The sequence below is a fragment of the Aotus nancymaae genome, unplaced genomic scaffold, assembly GCF_030222135.1.
Source record: "Aotus nancymaae isolate 86718 unplaced genomic scaffold, 86718_ANA_hifiasm-v0.15.2.pri h1tg000028l, whole genome shotgun sequence".
Taxonomy (NCBI): Eukaryota; Metazoa; Chordata; class Mammalia; order Primates; family Aotidae; genus Aotus; species Aotus nancymaae.
This window is the reverse complement of record NW_026988441.1, coordinates 37,089,732-37,109,269: the sequence shown is the minus strand read 5'-3', so window position 1 is coordinate 37,109,269 and position 19,538 is coordinate 37,089,732. Positions and strand designations below refer to the sequence as shown.

Below are 19,538 nucleotides of genomic sequence, written 5' to 3'. Positions count from 1 at the left end.
CAGGGGTTGGGGAGCAGCGTGCATCCCAGCAGAGCCCCTTTCCCTGAGGCCTCATGTCTCCTCTGGCTTAGCTCCCCTGGGAGAGTGCCTCCCTAATAGTGTGTCTCCTGCCTTTAGCCCTGGAGAGCAGGGAAGAATGGCCTTTTTGTCACCCTCCTAAGTTCTGTAATTGGCTGTGTGGGTACCTATGAGGAATTTCCTGGGGAAAGGAGGGGGTGCACTTGGGGAGGCAAGTAAGGCTTGCGAGAGGTGAACTGAGACTTTTAGTGAAGGGTCCCAGTGCCCCTTCCCCATCAACTGCTCCTATTACCCATTCTGCTCATGCTTTTTCATTCATTCCTCAATCTATTGGTGCATGTCTGGTGAGTGCAGTCTGTGCCTCTCTCACCTAGGTTTCCTTCCTGTGCGACTTTTCTGCTGCAATTCTGTCCCTCTTCCTTCTACATCTCCTTCCTCACCCCCTCAGAATGCCATCTCCTGAGTGTAATGCATCACTGTCTCTGGACACTGACATATAATCTATCCATCCAACTATCTACTCATTCATCCATGCAACCATGCAGTCATCCAACTATCTATCCAGCCAACCAGCCTATCAACCAACTCTTCAACCATCTGACCATCCATCCATTCATCCATCAATCTACTATTCCATCCATCCATCCATCCATCCATCCATCTATCCATCCATCCATCTACTATTCCATCCATCCAACCATCCATCCATTCAAACATCCATTCATCCATCTACCCATCCATCCAATTATCTACTCATTCATCCATCCACCTACCCATACATCCACCTATCCAACCATTCATCCACCCATCTATCCACTCATTCATCCATCTGTCCATCCACACACCCACTCATCCATTCAACCATCCACTCATCCATCCATCCATCTATTTATCTACCCATTTATCCATTCACCAGAAAATTTCTGTGCCCAACCCAACAGAGCACAGGATAGTCTGGTGATTGTGAACCCTTGTTTTGAATTCAGAAATACCTGAATTTGACTCCCAGCTCTACCTCATACCAGATTGGTATGACCTTGGTAAAGGCAGTGCACCTCTCTAAACCTGTTTACATAGAAAGGGAATTTCTATAAACCCGAAGGTCACTATAAAACTAAACTGAGGGTCACTGAGGGTCCATGACAAATGTGATTAGCAATTGTCTGGGGGAATTGTGGTTGGTAATTGACAGAGCTCAGTCTATGACACTAGGATTAAGGCTTAGCTCATGATATCAGAATCAGGACTCAGCCTATGACACCAGGATTGGGCTCAGTTTATGATGCCAGGTCAAGATTCAGTCTATGACACCAGGGTCGCGGTTCAGTCTATGATACCAGCACAAGAGCTAAGACTATGAAGACCGTGACATCAGGATTAGGGCTTAGCCTATGACACTGGGATCAGGGGTCAATATATGACACCAGGATAAAGGCTTAGTCTATGACACTAGGATGGGGGTTCAGTCTATGATAGAAGAATGGGTGCTCAACCAATGACAGCCAGATGAGGTTCAGTCTGTGACATCAGGATCAAGGCTTAGTATATGGCACTAGGATCAGGGCTCAGTCTGTGACACAAAGATTGGGGTTCAATCTGTAAAACTAGGGTCAGAGTTGATTCAGTCATTGGAAACTAGGATCAGAGTTGAGTTCATCATCAGGTCAAGTTCAACCTGTTTCTGGGTCAGAAGCTTCCCTATAAAAACAAAACTCAGCCAGGCATGGTGGCTCATGCCTGTAATCTCAGCACTTTGGGAGGCCGAGGCAGGAGGATCACCTGAGGTCAGGAGTTTGAGACCAGCCTGGCCAACATTGCAAGACCCTCTCTCTACTAAAAATACAAAAATTAGCCGGGCATGGTGGCTCATGCCTGTAATCCTAGCACTTTGGGAGGCCAAGGCAGGCAGATCACAAGGTCAGGAGTTTGAGACCAGCCTGACCAACATGGTGAAACCCTGTCTCTACTAAAAATACAAAAATTAGCCAGGAGTGGTGGTGGGCCCGTGTAATCCCAGCTACTCAGGAGGCTGAGGCAGGAGAATCACTTGTACCCAGGAGGCGGAGGTTGCAGTGAGCTGAGATCATGCCATTGCACTCCAGCCTGGGCAAAAGATGTCTCCAAAAAAAAAAAAAAAGAAAGAAAGAAAGAAAGAAAATAAATAAATTAATTAAAATACAAAGATTAGCTAGGTGTGGTGCTGCACGCCTGTGGTCCCAGCTACTCGTCAGGCTGAGGCAAGAGAATCAGTTGCCTGGGAGGCAGAGGTTGCGGTGAGCCGGGATGGCGCCACTGCACTCCAGCCGGGGCGACACAGCGAGACTCTGTCTCAGAGAAGAGCTTGCATAACAGCAGTTCCTCAAAAAGTGAAGCACAGATGAGCATGTGCTCCAGCAATTCCCTTCCTAGGTTAACTACCCAAGACAATGGCAAACACACATCCACGCAAACACCTGTACAGATGATTCAGGGCCGCATGATTCGCAATAACCCAGTGGTGGAAAAAGCCTGAGCGTCCATCAGCAGATCAGTGGATACAAAAAATGTAGTATCTGCATACAATTGAATAGCATTCAGCCCTAAAGCAAATGAAGCACCGATACACGCTACATTATAGACAAAACTCAAAAGATATGTCAAGTCAAAGCAGCAAGTCACGAAAGACCACATAGTATATCATTCCATTTATATGAAATGTTTTGTGGGCAAGGGGTATGGACTGGAATTTGTCATTGCTTTAGGGCTGAGCTTCTTGGGACTTATGCATTTCCATCTGCAGGTGGATCCTGAGGCATGTGGCTCCTGGCTGGCTCAACTCTCAGCTCTCTGCTTCTTACTCCTCACCCCCAAAAGACGAGGCAGCCTCAAGCTCCACCGTTAGAGACTCTCCTACAAATGTGGGCATTAGGACTGGGTGCGGTGGTTCACACCTGTAATCCTGGCACTTTAGGAGGCTCAGGCGGGAGGATCACTTGAGCTCAGGAGTTTGAGACCAACCTGGGCAACTTTGTGAGACCTCATCTCTAAGGGAAAAAAGAGAGAAATAAGCTTGTTTTTAAAAGTAGTTTTTAATTTAAAAAAGAAGAAGAAGAAGGCAGCCAGGTGCAGTGGCTCATGCCTGTAATCCCAGCTCTTTGGGAGGCTGAGGCGGGCAGATCACCTGAGGTCAGGAGTTCAAAACCAGCCTGGCCCAACATGATGAAACCATGACTTTACTAAAAATACAAAATTAGCCAGGTGCAGTGGCGTGTACCTGTAACCCCAGCTACTTGGGAGTAAGCAGCAACAGATGCAGAATCCAGGTCCTGGCTTCCTCAGCCCTCCCAGCTTATCCCTGACACCTTGTCCCTCCTTTCTCCACAGGCTCTGAGCCCAAGTCATGTATCCAGACCTTTGACTCTGGAGCTGTGGCTTCAGCCACCAAGAGCAGCAGTGGATCCTGGAAACCTGAGAACCCAGACTTCTTCTCTGCCATGGGAGATGATCAGGCATGTGTCTGACTGCTGAGACGGGCGGGAGCTGATGACAACAGTGGCAGCAAGTACCCTTTGTTTAGCACGTGCATTTTACCAGGCACTTTGTGTACATTATCTCAGGGAACCCTCACTGAAACTTACAAAGTCGTTATTGTCCTGTTTTACAGATGAGGAAACTGAAATCTGTTCTGGAATGAGAAGAGGGAGGAAAGGAACCATAGAGGGATGAACGGATGGCTGGGTAGATGGAAGGAAAAAGGAAATCAAGGAAAGATTAGTAGAAGGAAGGAAGGATGGGTGGATGGATGGATGAATGCACAGATGGATGCACAGATGGATGCATGGAGGAATAGAAGTGTGGTTGGGTGGATGAATGGATCGTGGATGACTAAAAGGAAGGAAGGAAAGATTGGTAAAACCGTAGGTGGATGGGTACATGAATGATGGATGAATAAAAAGAAGGAATCTAGATGGATAGCTGGATGGGTTGATGGAAGGAAGGAGGATGGATGAATGAAGGAAAGAAGGAAGTATGGATGGATGGGTAGAAGGATGGATGGATGAAATGAAGGATAGAGGGATGGTTGATGAATGAAAGAGTAGAAAGGTGGGTAGAAGGAAGGAAGATGAGAAATATGGTGGATGGATACATGAATAATTGATGAATAAAAGGAAAGGAGAAAGGAAGGAAGGGAGAGAGGAAGGAAAGGAGGGAGAGAGGAAGGAAGGGAGGGAAGGAGGGAAGGAGGGAAGGGGGAAGGAGGGAAGGAGGGAAGGAGGGAAGGAGGGAAGGGGGAAGGAGGGAAGGAGGGAAGGAGGGAAGGGGGAAGGAGGGAAGGAGGGAAGGGGGAAGGAGAAAATGATCTGCTTTATGATTTAGTTGTTATTTTGTTTAAAATCCGCCACTTTTTTACATGACAAAATGGGATCAGGGACACATGCTTGAAATTGCTTGGGTATGTCTCCTTTTCCAACAGACAACAAGATCAGTAACTGTTTACATTTTTTAAATAAGCATTTATCCATGTACTATGAGAAACTGTGCATGGTGAGCCCTTCCAGAGAATGGGGAACCCTAGGCTGTTTCGCCTCTGGGTTTGATGGGGGATCCCACCCCCAAGGCTCCCCCCAGGTCTAGTGAGCAGGAGCTTGGATTGATAGCATCCTCTCTGGGGCGCCAGAGCCAGCGGGGCAGCCTATGATGTTTACTCAGATGCCTGGAAAGGCCCCACTGGGCTGGCTCTCATCTTTTCTTGCCCAAGATATGTCGGAGGAAAGGTGCAGGCTCAGAAATGAAGGATGAGACACCCCTGTCTCCCTCCCTCAATGTACCTGCTAGTGGGAGCTGGAACAGCCCCACTGTGCGGTTACCCACTCCCCCGTTCCACCCCATCTCTGGCCTGGCTCCCACCTCTGCCTCCTCTGAGGGAGGCCAGATGCAGGAGCAAGAAGGAGGCCCAGCCAGGCCAAGAGGCTGTCTCAACGTGTTTATATTTACAGGCGGATGAAAACCAGAGACACAAAAAAAACTTTCGGGGGCAGTGACAGAGAAGAGAGTAGGAGCTTGTCCAGGCACCAGGGGTAGGAATGGAACCATCTAGGGGGTAAGGGGGGAATTTGAAAGGAGGCTGCCGCCCAAGTCACGTGAGGGCCAGCCAGAGCTGGAGCTGTGGCTGTTTAGAAAGAGGCTGGAAAAGGGGGACCCTGGTGATCAAAAGGTAGAGGGAGGAAGAGGAGGCAGAGGAGGAGTCACCAGGGAGGAGGGAGGGAAACAAGGACTGCCGCAAAGGAGAGATTCAGGAAGGCAGGCCGTGAAGCAGTGGAGTGAGTGCTTGGAAAGTTAAACCTAAAACTGCAACGCAATCGTGCCACTGCACCCCAGCCTGGGTGACAGAGCGAGATGCTGTCTCAAAAAAGCAGATAAAATAGGTTGGGTGAGGTGGCTCGTGCCTGTAATCCCAGCACTTTGGGAGGCCGAGGCGGGTGGATCACAAGGTTAAGAGATCGAGACCATCCTGGTCAACATGGTGAAACCCCGTCTCTACTAAAAAAAATACAAAAAATTAGCTGGGCATGGTAGCGCGTGCCTGTAATCCCAGCTACTCAGGAGGCTGAGGCAGGAGAATTGCCTGAACCCAGGAGGCGGAGGTTGCGGTGAGCCGAGATCGCGCCATTGCACTCCAGCCTGGGTAACAAGAGCGAAACTCCGTCTCAAAAAAAAACTTTTCTAAACAGGTAAAAGCAATGGAGAGCTGGGACATGCCTGTGAGCACGTCCAGCACAGACATCTTGGTTAAAGTACAAGGACATAGAATGTACTACATGCCTGTAAGCATGGCATGTCCAACAGCTACATAGGACAGGGCTTCACAAAGTTATTAGCACACTTAAAAGGAACTTTTCTACTTCCCACAATGAGTAAATGCGATGTGGTCCATCCATACAATGGAATATGATCCTTCCTTAAGAAGGAAGGAAATTCTAACACGTGCTGCAATGTGGTGGAACCTTGCGGACGTTATGCTTGTGAAATGAACCAGACATAAAAGGACAAACACTGTCTGATTCCACTCGTAGGAGGCCTCTGGACTTGTCGGGTTCATAGATTTACTCCCCACCACCCCGACACTTTTTTTTTTTTTGGAGACAGGGTCTTGCTCTGTTCCCCAGTCTGGAGGGCAATAGCACGATCACAGCTCACTGTAGCTTCAGCCTCCCAGTATCCAGTGATCCTCCCACCTCAGCCTCCCAAGTAGCTGGGACTACAGGAACCTGCCACCATGCCCAGCTCACTTTATAAGTTTTGTGTAGAGATGGGGTCTTGCTATGTTGTCCAGGCTGGTCTCAAACTCCTGGGCTCAAGCGATCCTCCCAAATTGGTGGGATTCCAAGGCAGTTCATGGAGACGGAAAATAGAAGGGTGGAAAGCCCCAGGGGCTGCGGAGGGGAGCGAGGAGGGAGTGTTTCATGGGCACAGAATTTTAGTTTGGGAAGATGAGGAAGTTCTGGAGATAGATGGAGATGATGGTTTCACAGCAACGGGAGTATGCTTAATGATGCTGAACTGGACGCTTAAAAATGGTTAAGATGTGGGCCCAGGCATGGTTGCTCACACCTGTAATCCCAACACTTTGGGAGGCCTAGTGCAGGAGTTGGAGACCAGCCTGACCAACATGGTGAAACCCTGTCTCTACTAAAAATAGAAAAATTAGCTGGGCGTGGTAGCATGCACCTGTAATCCCAGCTACTCAGGAGGCTGAGGCAGGAGAATCAACTGAACCAGGGAGGCAGAAGTTGCAGTAAGCCGAGATCGTACCACTGCACTGGGCAACAGAGCGAGACTCTGTCTCAAAAAAAAAAAAAAAAAGAGGTTAAGATATGGGCCCAGGCGCTAACGCCTGTAATCTCAACACTTTGGGAGACTGAGGCCGGCTGATCACTTGAGGTCAGGAGTTCAAAACCATCCTAGCCAACATCATGAAATCCCCTTTCTACTAAAAAATAAAAATAAAAATTCACCAGCTGTGGTGGTGCATGCCTGTAGTCCCAGCACTTTGGGAGGCTGAGGCAGGTGAATTACCTGAGATCAGGAGTTTGAGATCAGCCTGGCCAACATGGTAAAACACCGTCTCTACTAAAAATGCAAAAACTAGCTTGGTGTGGTGGCAGGCACCTGTAATCCCAGCTACTCAGGAGGCTGAGGCAGGAGAATCACTTGAACCCAGGAGGTGGAGGTTGCAGTGAAGTGAGATCCCAGCTACTCAGGAGGCTGAGGAGGGAGTCTCCCTCCCAAGCCAGGATAAGGGTGAGACACTTGCCTTGGACATAAAATTTAAGTAGATGCTTTAAAAATTCATTAGGATAAATAGTATTCAGGCAAGGGACAGTGGCTCATACCTGTAATCCCACCACTTTGGGAGGCCAAGGCGGGTGGATCACTTGAGGCCAGGAGTTTGAGACCAGCCTGGCCAACATGGGGAAACCCCATTTCTACTAAAAAACATACAAAAATCTGCCAGGCGTGGTGGTGTGCACCTATAATCCCAGCTACTTGGGAGGGTGAGGCAAGAGAATCACTTGAACCGAGGAGGTGTAGGTTGCAGTGAGGTGAGATTGCGCCTCTGCACTCCAACCTGGGCAACAGAGTGAGACTCTGTCTCAAAACAAACAAACAAAAAGATAAACAATATTCCTGTGCAGCATTTTTCAAAGTTAAGCTAGCTATGGTGGCTCACGCCTGTAGTATCAGCACTTTGGAGGGCTGAGGTGGGCGGATCATGAGATCAGGAGTTCGAGACCAGCCTGGCCAACATAGTGAAACCCCAAATCTACTAAAAATACAAAAATTAGGCGTGGTGGCAGTCACCTGTAATCCCAGCTACTCAGGAGGCTAAGGCAGGAGAATTGCTTGAAACCAGGAGGCGGAGGTTGCAGTGAGCCAAGATCACGCCATTGCACTGGTACTCCAGCCTGGTGACAGTGCGAGACTCCTCCCCCGCCCTGAAAAAAAGGTTTCAGGAGACATTTGAAGAGATACTCCAAGCAGCACAGGGGTAAGATTAAGAACCCCGACACTGCCTGAAATTGCACCACTAGCATCAAGGGTAACTTACCTCCATGTGGCGATTTTGCAAATAAACAGATGTACTATTTTGTGAGCTTTATTATTATTATTATTTTATAGACAGGGTCTCACTTTGTTGCCCAGGCTGGAGTGCAGTGGTATGATCATAGCTCACTACAGCCTCAAACTCCTGGATTCAAGTGATCCTCCCTCGTTAGCCTCCTGATTAGCTGGGACAACAGGCACACGTCACCAAGCTTGGCTAATTTAAAAAAAAAAAATTTTTTTTTCAGACAGAGTCTTGCTGTCACCAGGCTAGAGTGCAGTGTCATGATCTTGGCTCACTGTAACCTCCACTTACCAGGTTCAAGAGATTCTCCTGCCTCAGCCTCCCGAGTAGTTGGGACTACAGGCATATGTCACCAGACCCAGCTAATTTGTGTATTTTTAGTAGCGACAGGGTTTCACCACATTGGTCAGGATGGTCTTGATCTCTTGACCGTGCGATCCACCCATCTTGGCCTCCCAAAGTGCTGGGATTACAGGCATGCGCCACCACACCCAGCCTAAATTTTTCTGTAGAGATGGAGTCTTGATATGTTGCCCAGATTAGTCTGACACTCCTGGCCTCAAGTGATCTTTCTGCCTTGGCCTCCCACGGCATTAGGATTACAGGTATGAGCCACCTCATCTGGACCCCTTTGTGAGTCTTAAAACAAGCTGGTGAGCAGGCAGGGCAGATGCAGTGGCTCACGCCTGTAATCCCAGCACTTTGGGAGGCCAAGGCAGGAGGATCACTTGACATCAGGAGTTTGAGACCAGCCTGGCCAACATGGTGAAACCCTGTCTCTATTAAAAATACAAAAAAAAAATTAGCTGGGCGTGCAGGTGGGCACCTGTAGTCTTAGCTACCCAGGAGGCTGAGGCAGGATGATCGCTGAACCCAGGAGTCGGAGATTGCAATGTGAGCTGAGATTGCACCACTGCATTCCAATTCCAGTCTGGCCAACAGAGTGAGACTATGTCTCCAAAAAAACAAAAAAACCAGATAATCAGATGGAAACTCAGTGACATGCAGTGCTTTGCCAAGGCTAGAAGTAGGGGGATCTGGCATGGAAGACCAGACTTCTGGTCCTTTTGCAGGGATGAGGCCTTGAAGGTCCAGGTTAGACAGAGCACTGGGGGACTTCTCCCTCCCATTCCATCCCACCCGCTGTGAGAAAGGCACTGAGCCCAAGATGCACAGGTGGGGGACGGGCAGGGTCTTGATGGTGGGAGCAGGGACCTCGTGGTCAAGAGATCCCAGACTCTGCCACCCCTTGATCAATGTCTTCTTCTCCCTCCTTCTTCATCCTACAGGAGGATGATTTTCCCAGGCGGCTCAGTGAGAGTGTGGAGGACCTCAGCCTGGATCTGGGGGCCCTTCAGGGAAGCGAGTATCTGCAGGACCTGGGCATTGGGGCCCCTTCCCACAGCCAGCCTGGGGAGGCCCCGGACAGCCGCCCCCCAGATGAAGAAGCGGAAAGGGATTCTGTCTTTTCCAGCTTGGCAGGGTCCCAGGACCTGTCAAGGCGGCGCAGCTGGGAGAGGTCACGGAGCTGCTCAGAGAGCTGGCGGAGGTCAGTTCGCCACGACGCCTGCCTCCCACATTGCACCTCTAGGACAGGGCTGGGGTCCAGAAGGCCAGAGTCAGGTCCTAGGACAAGCTGCCCCTTGCACCTGCCGTGGTCCCCAGCCTTTCAGCACCAGGGACTGGTTTCATGGAAGACAATTTTTCCATGGACCCAGGGGGACAGGGGATAGTTTCCAGATAATTCAAGCACATGCCATTTATCGTGCACTTTACTTATATTATTATTACATTGTAATACATAATGAAATAATTATATAACTCACCATAATGTAGAGTCAATGGGAGCCCCGAGTTTGTTTCCTGCATAGATGGGGAGACAGTAACAGATCATCAGCCATCAGCCATTGTTTTTTTTTTTTTTTTTTTTTGAGACGGAGTCACGCTCTGTCACCCAGGCTGGAATGAAGTGGTGCAATCTCAGCTCACTGCAACCTCCACCTTCCGAGTTCAAGTGATTCTCCTGCCCCAGCCTCCTGAGTAGCTGGGATTACAGGTGTGCACCACCATGCCTGGCTAATTTTTGTCTTTTTAGATACAGGGTTTCACCATGTTGGCCAGGCTGGTGTCAAACTCCTGACCTCGTGATCCACCTGCCTCGGCCTCCCAAAGTGCTGGGATTACAGGCATGAGCCACCGCGCCCAGCCTAGATTCTCATAAGGAGCATGCAACCTAGATGCCTCACATGTGTGGGTCACAATAGGGTTCTGGCTCCTATGAGAATTTTTTTTTTTTTTTTGAGACAGAATCTCACTCTGTGGCTCAGGCTGGAGTGTAATGGCACAATCTTGGCTCACTACAACCTCCGCCTCCCAGGTTCAAGCAATTCTCCTGCCTCAGGCTCCCAAGTAGTCAGGAGTATAGGTTCACATCACCACACCCAGCTAACTTTTTATAGTTTTAGTAGAGATGGAGTTTCACCATGTTGGCCAGACTGGTCTTGAGCTCCTGACCTCAGGGGATCTGCCTGCCTCAGCCTCCCAAGTGCTGGAATTACAGGCATGAGCCACCATTCCCCCGCTCCTTTGAGAATCTAATGCTGCCACTCATCTGACAGGAGGCAGAGCTCAGGTGGTCATGCCAGCGATGGGGAGCAGCTATAAATACAGCACTTAGGGAGGCTGAAGTGGTTGGATCACTTGAGGTCAGGAGTTCGAGAACAGCCTGGCCAACATGGTGAACCCTCATCTCTACTAAAAATATAAATATTAGCTGGGCATGGTGGCACATGCCTGTAATCCCAGCTACTTGGGAGGCTAAGGCAGGAGAATTGCTTGAACCTGGGAGGCAGAGGTTGCAGTGAGCTGAGATCATGTCACTGCAGTCCAGCCTGGGTGACAGAGCAAGATTCTGTCAGAGAGAGAGAGAGAGAGAGAGGAAGGAAGGAGGGAGGGAGGGAAGGAAGGAGAAAAGAAAAGAGGGAGGGAGGGAAGGAAGAAAGGAAGGAGAAAAGAAAAGAGGGAGGGAGGGAAGAAAGGAAGGAAAAAAGAAAGAAGGAAGGAAAGAAAGAAGAAAGAAAGAAGGAATGAAAGAAAGAAAGAGGAAATCCAGTCTGTGCAAAAACGATCTGAGATACAAATGTAGCTCCAACAAATCTCACCAGGTTGGCTTTCTTCTCCCCCTCCTCCTTGTCACCGAGTCCTCTGATATTGGGAGGTCTGGACCCCTCTCTGTGGCCTCCGCATCCTTCCCTGTCCTGGAAGGGCCCCCTTACAGGTTCTCTCAAGCCTCATCCCCCGGATGCCTGCTGAAGCCCCAGTACCCGGTCCTCTCCCATCAGGCTCAGCCTCAATGCCTCAGCTGTGGATGAGGAGCCCTGCCTCCCTCGAACGCTGGCCAGCCTCACTTTGAACCTGCCGGGAGGAGGACTGAAGACTTGGACCCAAGGGTGTCCGTCTGGGGGCGGGACCCCTGCAGAGAGCCCAGGCAAGGTGGGTGTAGCCTGAAGCCACCCCTAACAATAGCACACTTAGGGGCCCAGAAGCCATTGCTATGGGTAGGAAGGAGAGACTTGCCAGGGTGGGTGGGGGTTACCTGCCATGGGGGTTGGGGCTGCTTGCCTATGGCATGGGTCATGCCTCGGGCGTCTCTGGGTCCTAAGATTGCAGCCCAGGCCTGAAGGGTTTTCTCTGGGTAAGCATCTAGGACAGGCTATGCAAGGTCATGACTGCAACCCAGGGGCTGGAGGAAAGTTGATGGGGGTGTCTGATCCGGGAGTGTAGCCTGCAGCTGGAAGGCAGCTGTGTCTGTGGCTGGGGTCTGCAGCTAGGGAGAATTTGTCTCTGACCTGAGATCTGAGGTGCAAATGTAGATGAATGCATGCTTGGAGCTGTGGCCGATGGCTGGGATATTTTTGACTGTGACCACAAATGACCCTTGGGGAAATTCCTGGCCATTGTTGGAACCTGTGGCTCTGATATTTGGGGCGCCAGCTCATAGCTGGGGGCTCCTTGATCAGGACTACAGCCCTGTGGCTGGGGAGGGAGGGGCAGAACCCATGCTCTGTCCGGGGAGGTTGGCTGGGGGTTGGGGCTTGGACGAGTGTGTGTCCATTTCCCTGGAGGTGGCCCTGGCTGTGGCTGGGGACCCTCAACCTGGGGAACCTGCCTGCAGTCCAGGCTGCCTTCCCAGCTTAGTGAGATGTTTAATTCCCTGCAGGAATGTGACAGCCCCAAGAAAACAGTGAGGTCAAGGTCCGTTCCTGGGTCCTTCTATGAGATCCGCTCCCTGGAACTCTCTCCGGGTTTGGAAGTGGTCACTCCACCTGTTCAAGGTAGCCAGCCTGGGAGCTTCCTTCATTCAAACCACGTTGGGGGAAGAGGAGGCAGGGAGGGGGTTCCTCCTGAAGGGCCCCTTGATGGGACTTCAGATGGGACCCAGGGAATTGTTCTACAGGGACTGAGCAGAACGCTGAGGGAAGCCAGAGAGGGAAAGGGACCTCCAGCATCTGTCCCTCCTCCTCTCCCTGCAGCCCTTGAGCCAGTGTGACACTGCCTATTGTAATGACCTTGTCCCCAAGATTCTCTCCTCTCTCTGACTATTATTATTATTATTATCATTATAATTTTCGAGACTGGGTTTCACTCTTGGTGCCCAGGCTGGAGTGCAATGGCGCCATCTCAGCTCAATGCAACCTCTGTTGGGGTTCCAGCCATTCTCCTGCCTCAGCCTCCAGAGTAGCTGGGACTACAGGCGCACGCCACCACACCCAGCTAATTTTTGTATTTTTGGTAGAGACTGGTTTTCACTATGTTGGACAGGATGGTCTCCATCTCTTGACCTCGTGATCTGCCCGCCTCGGCCTCCCAAAGTGCTGGGATTACAGGTGTGAGCCACTGCGCCTAGCCTATTATTATTTTTTTTTTTTAGATGGAGTCTCACTCTGTCACCCAGGTTGGAGTGCAGTGGTGCAACCTCAGCTCACTGCAACCTCCACCTCGCCGGTTCAAGCAATTCTCCTGCCTCAGCCTCTCAAGTAGCTGGGACCACAAGCATCGCTACCACGCCCAGCTAGTTTCTGTATTTGTAATAGAGACAGGGTTTCATCATGTTGGCCAGGCTGGTCTCGAACTCTTGGCCTCAAGTGATCTGCCTGCCTCTGCCTCCGAAAGTGCTGGGATTATAGGCATGATAATATGGTGAATGATATGGTCTCAAACTCCTGGCCAATATGGTGAAAGCCCGTCTCTACTAAAAATAAAAAAATCAGCTGGGTATGGTGACGGGTGCCTGTAATCCCAGCTACTTGAGAGGCTGAGGCAGGAGAATTGCTTAAATCCGGGAGGCGGAGGTTGCAGTGAACTGAGATCACGCCACTGCACTCCAGCCTGGGCAACAGAGTGAGACTCCATCTCAAAAAAAAAAAGAAAAAAGAAAAAAGGTGAGTGGGGACAATAAGCATATCTCCTTAAGGCCACTCAGAGAGTCTGCTGAGCTCACACATGTAAAACACTTCATAGGTTGTAAGTGCTCCTGAGACACTGGGGACACCTGCGTTTGTCCCTGGCTCTCTGTCCTCTTCTCGTCTCTGTTCCCTGAGAGCACAGGCTCTGTCTGCATGTCCTCCAGTTCTGCAGGGGCCCAGGGTGGTATCCGGGAGGGCCCTGCTGGGCTGGTCCTGTCCCAGAGCCCCTCACAACTGTGCTTCCTGGGATGGGGGCTTCTTCCAGGCCTAGAACCTCCAGCGCTGGAGTGCATGGAAAAAGACCACGTGGAGCCAGATCATGTGTGAGTTTCTGCCTCGTGGTGGGGGAGGGACCCCCAGTGGACAGGCTGGACAGTCAGGGCTGAGGGAGGAGGGGAGCCAGGGTGCAGAGTGCTGCCTGTAAGTGACCGGGGCCTGATACCATCCCACCAGTCCACTATAACCTCATCTCCTTTCTGACACCATCCGTCTTCCCTGGGGGAGGGATCTAAGCCCCTCAGAAAGGTTATTAATGTCGCCTTGAGAGGTAATTGTGACTTTTTGGGCATATGTGTGAGACAGAGTTTTGCTCTGTGACCCAGGCTGGAGTGCAATGATGTGATCTCGGCTCACTGCAGCCTCTGCCTCCCAGGTTCAAGCAATTCTCCTGCCTCAGTCTCCAGAGTAGCTGGGACTACAGGCGCCCACCACCATGCCCAGCTAGTTTTTGTATGTCTTGTCGAGACGGGGTTTCACCGTGTTGGTCAGGCTGGTCTTGAACCCCTGACTTCAAGTGATCCACCCACCTCGGCCTCCCAAAGTCCTGGGATTATAGGCATGAGCCACCCAAGGCCTGGACGGGCAACCCCAGTTTGTCTCCGGGAGAGCATCTGTAACTTGGGGCCACCGAGGGCTGCTCTAATCCTGCCCCCACCCCCACAGGCTGATTGTCCAGCAGGTGCTTCAAGAACTTCGACAGTACCATGGGTAAGTGGGAGTCGGGACAGGCGTGAGGGAAGAGGGGAACAAAGTGGGAGACTAGAGCAGGAGGCAGGCAGGGGCGCACACGTATATGGGAGATAGGGGTAGAGAAGACTGAGTGAGGGCCGGGCACGGTGGCTCACCTGAGGCCAGGAGTTCGAGACCAGCCTGACCAACATGGGGAAACCTTGTCTCTACTAAAAATACAAAAATTAGCCGGGCATGGTGGCACGGGCCTATAATTCAGCTACTCGGGAGGCTGAGGCAGGAGAATCGCTTGAACCCAAGAGGCGGAGGTTGTGATGAGCCAAGATCACACCATTCACTCCAGCCTGGGCAACACAGTGAGATTGTCTCAAAAAAAAAAAAGAAAGAAAACAGAGAAGGCTGGGTTCAAGGAAGAAAAATGGGGCAGGAGAGGAGGGAGGAGGATAGAAGACAAGAGCTGGAGAGGAGCAGGCTCCCACTGACCCAGGGGGTCCCTTGGAGCAAACAGATAAAGGTGCCACCTGCCTAGGACACTGGCATCTGTTACAAACTCTTCCTGTAGCCAGGTGCAGTGGCTCACACCACTGTAATCCCAACACTTTGGGAGGCCAAGGTGGGAGCATCATTTGGAGGCCGGGAGTTTGAGACCATCTTGGGAAACACAGCAAGATCTATCTCTACAAACAATCAAAAATTTGCTGGGTGAGGTGGTTCATGCCTGTAATCCCAGAAGTTTGGGAGGCTGAGGTGGGAGGATTGTTTGAGCCCAGGAGTTTGAGACCAGCCTGGGCAACAGAGTGAGACTCTGTCTCTATAAATTTGTTTTTAATTAGCTGGGCATGGTGGCACATATCTGTAGTCCCAGCTACTCTGGGAGGTGATGGGGTTTTACGCAGGAGAATGGCTTGAACCCAGGCAGTGAAGGCTGCCATGAGCCATGATCATGCCACTGCACACCCGCCTGGGTGACAGAGCAAGACCCTGTATTTTTTTAAAATTAATAAAAACAACAACAACAACAGTTTGTGGCCGGGCATGGTAGCTCATGCCTGTAATCCCAGCACTTTGGGAGGCTGAGGCAGGTGAATCACAAGGTCAGGTGTTCGAGACCAGCCTGGCCAACTTGGTGAAACCCCCATAGCTACTAAAAATACAAAAAATTAGCTGGGTGTAATGGCGGGTGCTGTAATCCAGCTACTTGGGAGACTGAGGCAGGAGACTCGCTTAAACTCGGGAGACAGACGTTGCAGTGAGTGAGGTGAGTGAGATCACGCCACTGCACTCTAGCCCGGGAAACAGAATGAGACTCCATCTCAAAAAAGAAAGTAAAAGAAAAGGAAAGAAATTGTGTAAGATTTAAGTAATTGGTTAAAAAAAAAAAGAAAGAAAGAAAAAGGAGCCAGACCTGGTGGTGCATGCCTATAATCTCAGATACTTGGAAGGCTGAGGCAGTAGAAATACTTGAACCCAGGAGTTAGGGGAGGTGGTGAGCTGAGATCGCACCATTGCACTCCAGCCTGGGCGATAAGAGCGAAACTCCATCTCAAAATAAATAAATATAAAATAAAATAAAAATAAAAATTAGCCAGGCATGGTGGCACCTGCCTATAGTCCCAGCTACTCAGGAGACTGAGGCAGGAGGATCGCTCGAGCCCAAGAGGTCGAGGCTGCAGTGAGCTATGATTGCACCGCTGCACTCCAGCCTGGGCAACAGAGCGAGACCCCGTCTCTATTAAAAAAACAAAACAAAACAAAACTTCCTGATACACTGATTTTGTTCTGCCGACACACGTTACTGCCCTCTGCTGGAAAACCTGTCATAATGTCCCATATGCAAGCCCAGAGTGTCAAGGATGGGTGGGTTGTTAGATGGGGCACCTGGAGCAAGCCTGTACTTAGCAGCACTGGGTTGGTGAGGGGGAGAGCAGGCTGCCGACCCAGGTGTCTGTCCCCTCTGACCCCGCAGGGCCCGGCAGAGGGCTTGCATGTCAGCCAGCCCTGGCGGAGCCCACTCGAGCCTGACCTGGTTTGAGTTCCTGTCGGAGTAAGTACACAGACCTGCTGCAAGTGAGAACTGCGGGGGGGGCAGCCTTGGATTCCAACAAGTGTTTACGGAGCGTCCTCTCTGGGCCAGGCCCCCTTGCTGGGGGCAGGAGCAGGAGCCCTCATCAGTGCAATGGTGGGAGCTGGCAGGGAAGGGAGGGGTGAGGCTCTCATATACCCTGAGAGGACAGAGGAAGACTTCCTGGAGGAGGTGACAATGTAAGCAGGGTTCTGACGGAAGAGTAGGAGTTTGCCAGTATGTGCAGATGAGGATGAAGGAAACAAAACAGAAGTAGAAGGCTTAGAGAATGACATCAGAGTGGGGCTGGGAGGAGGGAAGAGGGGAGAAACCAGCAGAGACCAGACCACTTCAGTGACACAAAGGAGCTCAGACTTTATCCTGAAGAGCAGTGGGGGCCGGGTATGGTGGTTCATGCTTATAATCCCAGCACTTTGGGAGACTGTGGGCAGTGGGGGAGGATTGTCTAACGTCAGGAATTCAAGACCATCCTGGCCAACATGGTGAAACCCAATCTCTACTAAAAATACAAAAATTAGCCAGGCATGGTTGCAGGTGCCTGTAATCCCAGCTACTCAGGAGACTGAGGCAGGAGAATCACTTGAACCTTGGAGGCAGAGGTTGCAGTGAGCCAAGATTGCGCCACTGCACTCCAGCCTGGGTGACAGAGTGAGACTCTGTCTCAAAGTAACTAACTAAATACATAAATAAATGCCAATTAGATACCAGTTGGGGGTCGGGGACATGAATTAGAGGGGAAAATCAGCAGTGAGCAGAGCCAAGATTCCCAGGCCAGGCATGGAGGGACCTAAGCCTGAGATCATGTTGCATTTCCCTCTGCAAACCCAGTCCCCAAAGCTCCCAGAACTTTGCAAACATTTATTCATGTTTGCTGAGTGACTAAGTGTTGGAAATAGATGCTCGGTGCTGCAAAGAAAAATTAGCACTGAGGCTGGGTGCGGCAGCTCATACCTGTGATCCCAGCACAAGGCGGGTGGATCACCTGAGGTCAGGAGTTTGAGACCAGCCTTCCCAACATGGAGAAACCCCGTCTCTACTAAAAATACAAAAAAAATTAGCCGGGCGTTGTGGCGCATGCCTGTAATCCCAGCTACTCAGGAGGCTGAGGCAGGAGAATCGCTTGAACCCGGGAGGCAGAGATTGTAGTGAGCCATGATTGTGCCATTGCACTCCGGCCTGGGCAACAAGAGTGAAAACTCCATCTCAAAAAAAAAAAAAAGAAAAGAAAAATTAGCACTGAACAAAGGATTTTTCAGCAATGCAATTTTTACTTCCTGGACTGTAGGAAGGGTACCCTCGCTAACCACTGTGCCACGAGAGTACAATGAACAAAGGAAAACACACACATTTATTCCTTATGCATTTGGGGTTGTCCTTACCGCTGTGTCTGATTTCTGTTGGCTGGAGCCAGACCTCACCATTTAAAGTAAAACCCTACTGGCTAACAACTTAAAACCTTTCTAACAGGTAAAACAATGGAGAGCTGGGACATGCCTGTGAGCATGTCCAGCACAGATATTTTGGTTAAACTACAAGGACATAGAATGTTCTACGTGCCTGTAAGCATGGCATGTCTAACAGCTACATAGGATAGGGCTTCCCAAGGTTATTAGCACACTGATTTTTTAACAAGAAAGGAAATGTTAAAAAGAAACTTTTTCTACTTCCCACAGTAAGTAAGAGAGGGAAGGAGGGAGGAGAGGAGGAAGTCAAGGACTAGGGAAGGGCTAAGGCAGGACCAGGAGGCCACAGGGAGACAGAGTCCAGGTGGATTCCTGGAGTAACGCACAGGGTTGCCTCAGAATGGCCCCGGCCCCCTCTGATGGACCTTCCCTCTCATCAGGAGCGAGGACAGTGCTGGCAAGAATGAGAAGAGTGACAAGAGCACCAGTGTGAAGCGCAGGCTGAGCTGCCTCCGCAGTCGCGTGACCAGGCAGAAGGAGAAGGTGAGGGAAGCTGAGCCGCGGGGTTCCCCTCTGCCTTCCCAAGCTTGGCATGCTGCCCTTAGCCCAGGAGTCCTGTGATTGGAGCTGGCGGTGGGCTGAGGGCCCAGTACCTACCAGGCACAGTCGTTCACGCCTGTGATCCCAGCACTTTGGGAGTCTAAGGCGGGTGGTTCACCTGAGGTCAGGAGTTCGAGACCAGCCTGGCCAACATGGTGAAACCCTGTCTCTACTGAAAATACAAAAATTAGATGGGTGTGGTGGTGGGCATCTGTAATCCCAGCTACTTGGGAGGCTGAGGCAGGAGAGTGGCTTGAACCCGGGAGGCAGAGGTTGCAGTGAGCCAAGATTGTGCCACTGCACTCCAGCTGGATCTTAAAAAGAGAGAGAGAGAGAGAGGGCCGGCCCCTGCAGAGGGCATCCTAGCATCCTGAGACCCACCTCTGTCCCATCCAGGCAAAGAGCCCAGCACATCTAAAGGAGAAGGGCCAGGATGCCCGAGAGAGGCGGGAGTGTGTCAATGGGCATCAGCTGGTACAGGGGACCTTCTCCAGCCCCTCCAGCTGCCCCCTGTGTGGCAAACCCTTCTTGAGCTCAGGTAAGTCTGGTGGCCCAATCCATCGTCCTGGATGGCAGCCACTTTCTCTTCTTCACGTCCTCTCAATCATACTCCTCTGGCCTCTTTTCATGTCTGCATCCTCGTTCTGTTTCGCCCTCTGCTGGGCGGCTCCCTGGAGAGAGCCAGGGATGGGTCCCTGGGCACAGGGGCTCTTGGGGTAACTTGGAACGGGCAACAGTCTCTTTTGCCATTGCAGGAATCCTCCTGCAGCATCTGGACTCAAGCCGTGTTTGAGTTTGCTAGGGCTGTCATGACAACGCACCACGTACCAGGTGGCTTAACCATCAGAGATATATTGCCCTGCAGTTCTGGAGGATGAAGTCTGAGATCA

The 19,538-nt window shown here is 50.9% G+C and overlaps 1 protein-coding gene across 4 annotated transcripts in view; it reads left to right on the top strand.

The window, feature by feature from the left end:
• The window catches only part of ARHGEF18 (Rho/Rac guanine nucleotide exchange factor 18), a 116,598-nt gene that overhangs the window by 7,502 nt on the left and 89,558 nt on the right, over window positions 1–19,538 (top strand). For 3 of the 4 annotated variants that reach the window (XM_064381994.1, XM_064381996.1, XM_064381997.1), the window contains exons 2-10: window positions 3,382–3,506; window positions 9,418–9,677; window positions 11,470–11,620; window positions 12,348–12,462; window positions 13,859–13,916; window positions 14,536–14,580; window positions 16,529–16,606; window positions 18,489–18,591; window positions 19,045–19,186. In XM_064381994.1, the coding sequence (XP_064238064.1) occupies window positions 3,382–3,506; window positions 9,418–9,677; window positions 11,470–11,620; window positions 12,348–12,462; window positions 13,859–13,916; window positions 14,536–14,580; window positions 16,529–16,606; window positions 18,489–18,591; window positions 19,045–19,186 (1,077 nt within the window). The remainder of the gene's footprint in view (window positions 1–3,381; window positions 3,507–9,417; window positions 9,678–11,469; window positions 11,621–12,347; window positions 12,463–13,858; window positions 13,917–14,535; window positions 14,581–16,528; window positions 16,607–18,488; window positions 18,592–19,044; window positions 19,187–19,538) is intronic. The other variant, XM_064381995.1, reaches the window with a different exon arrangement.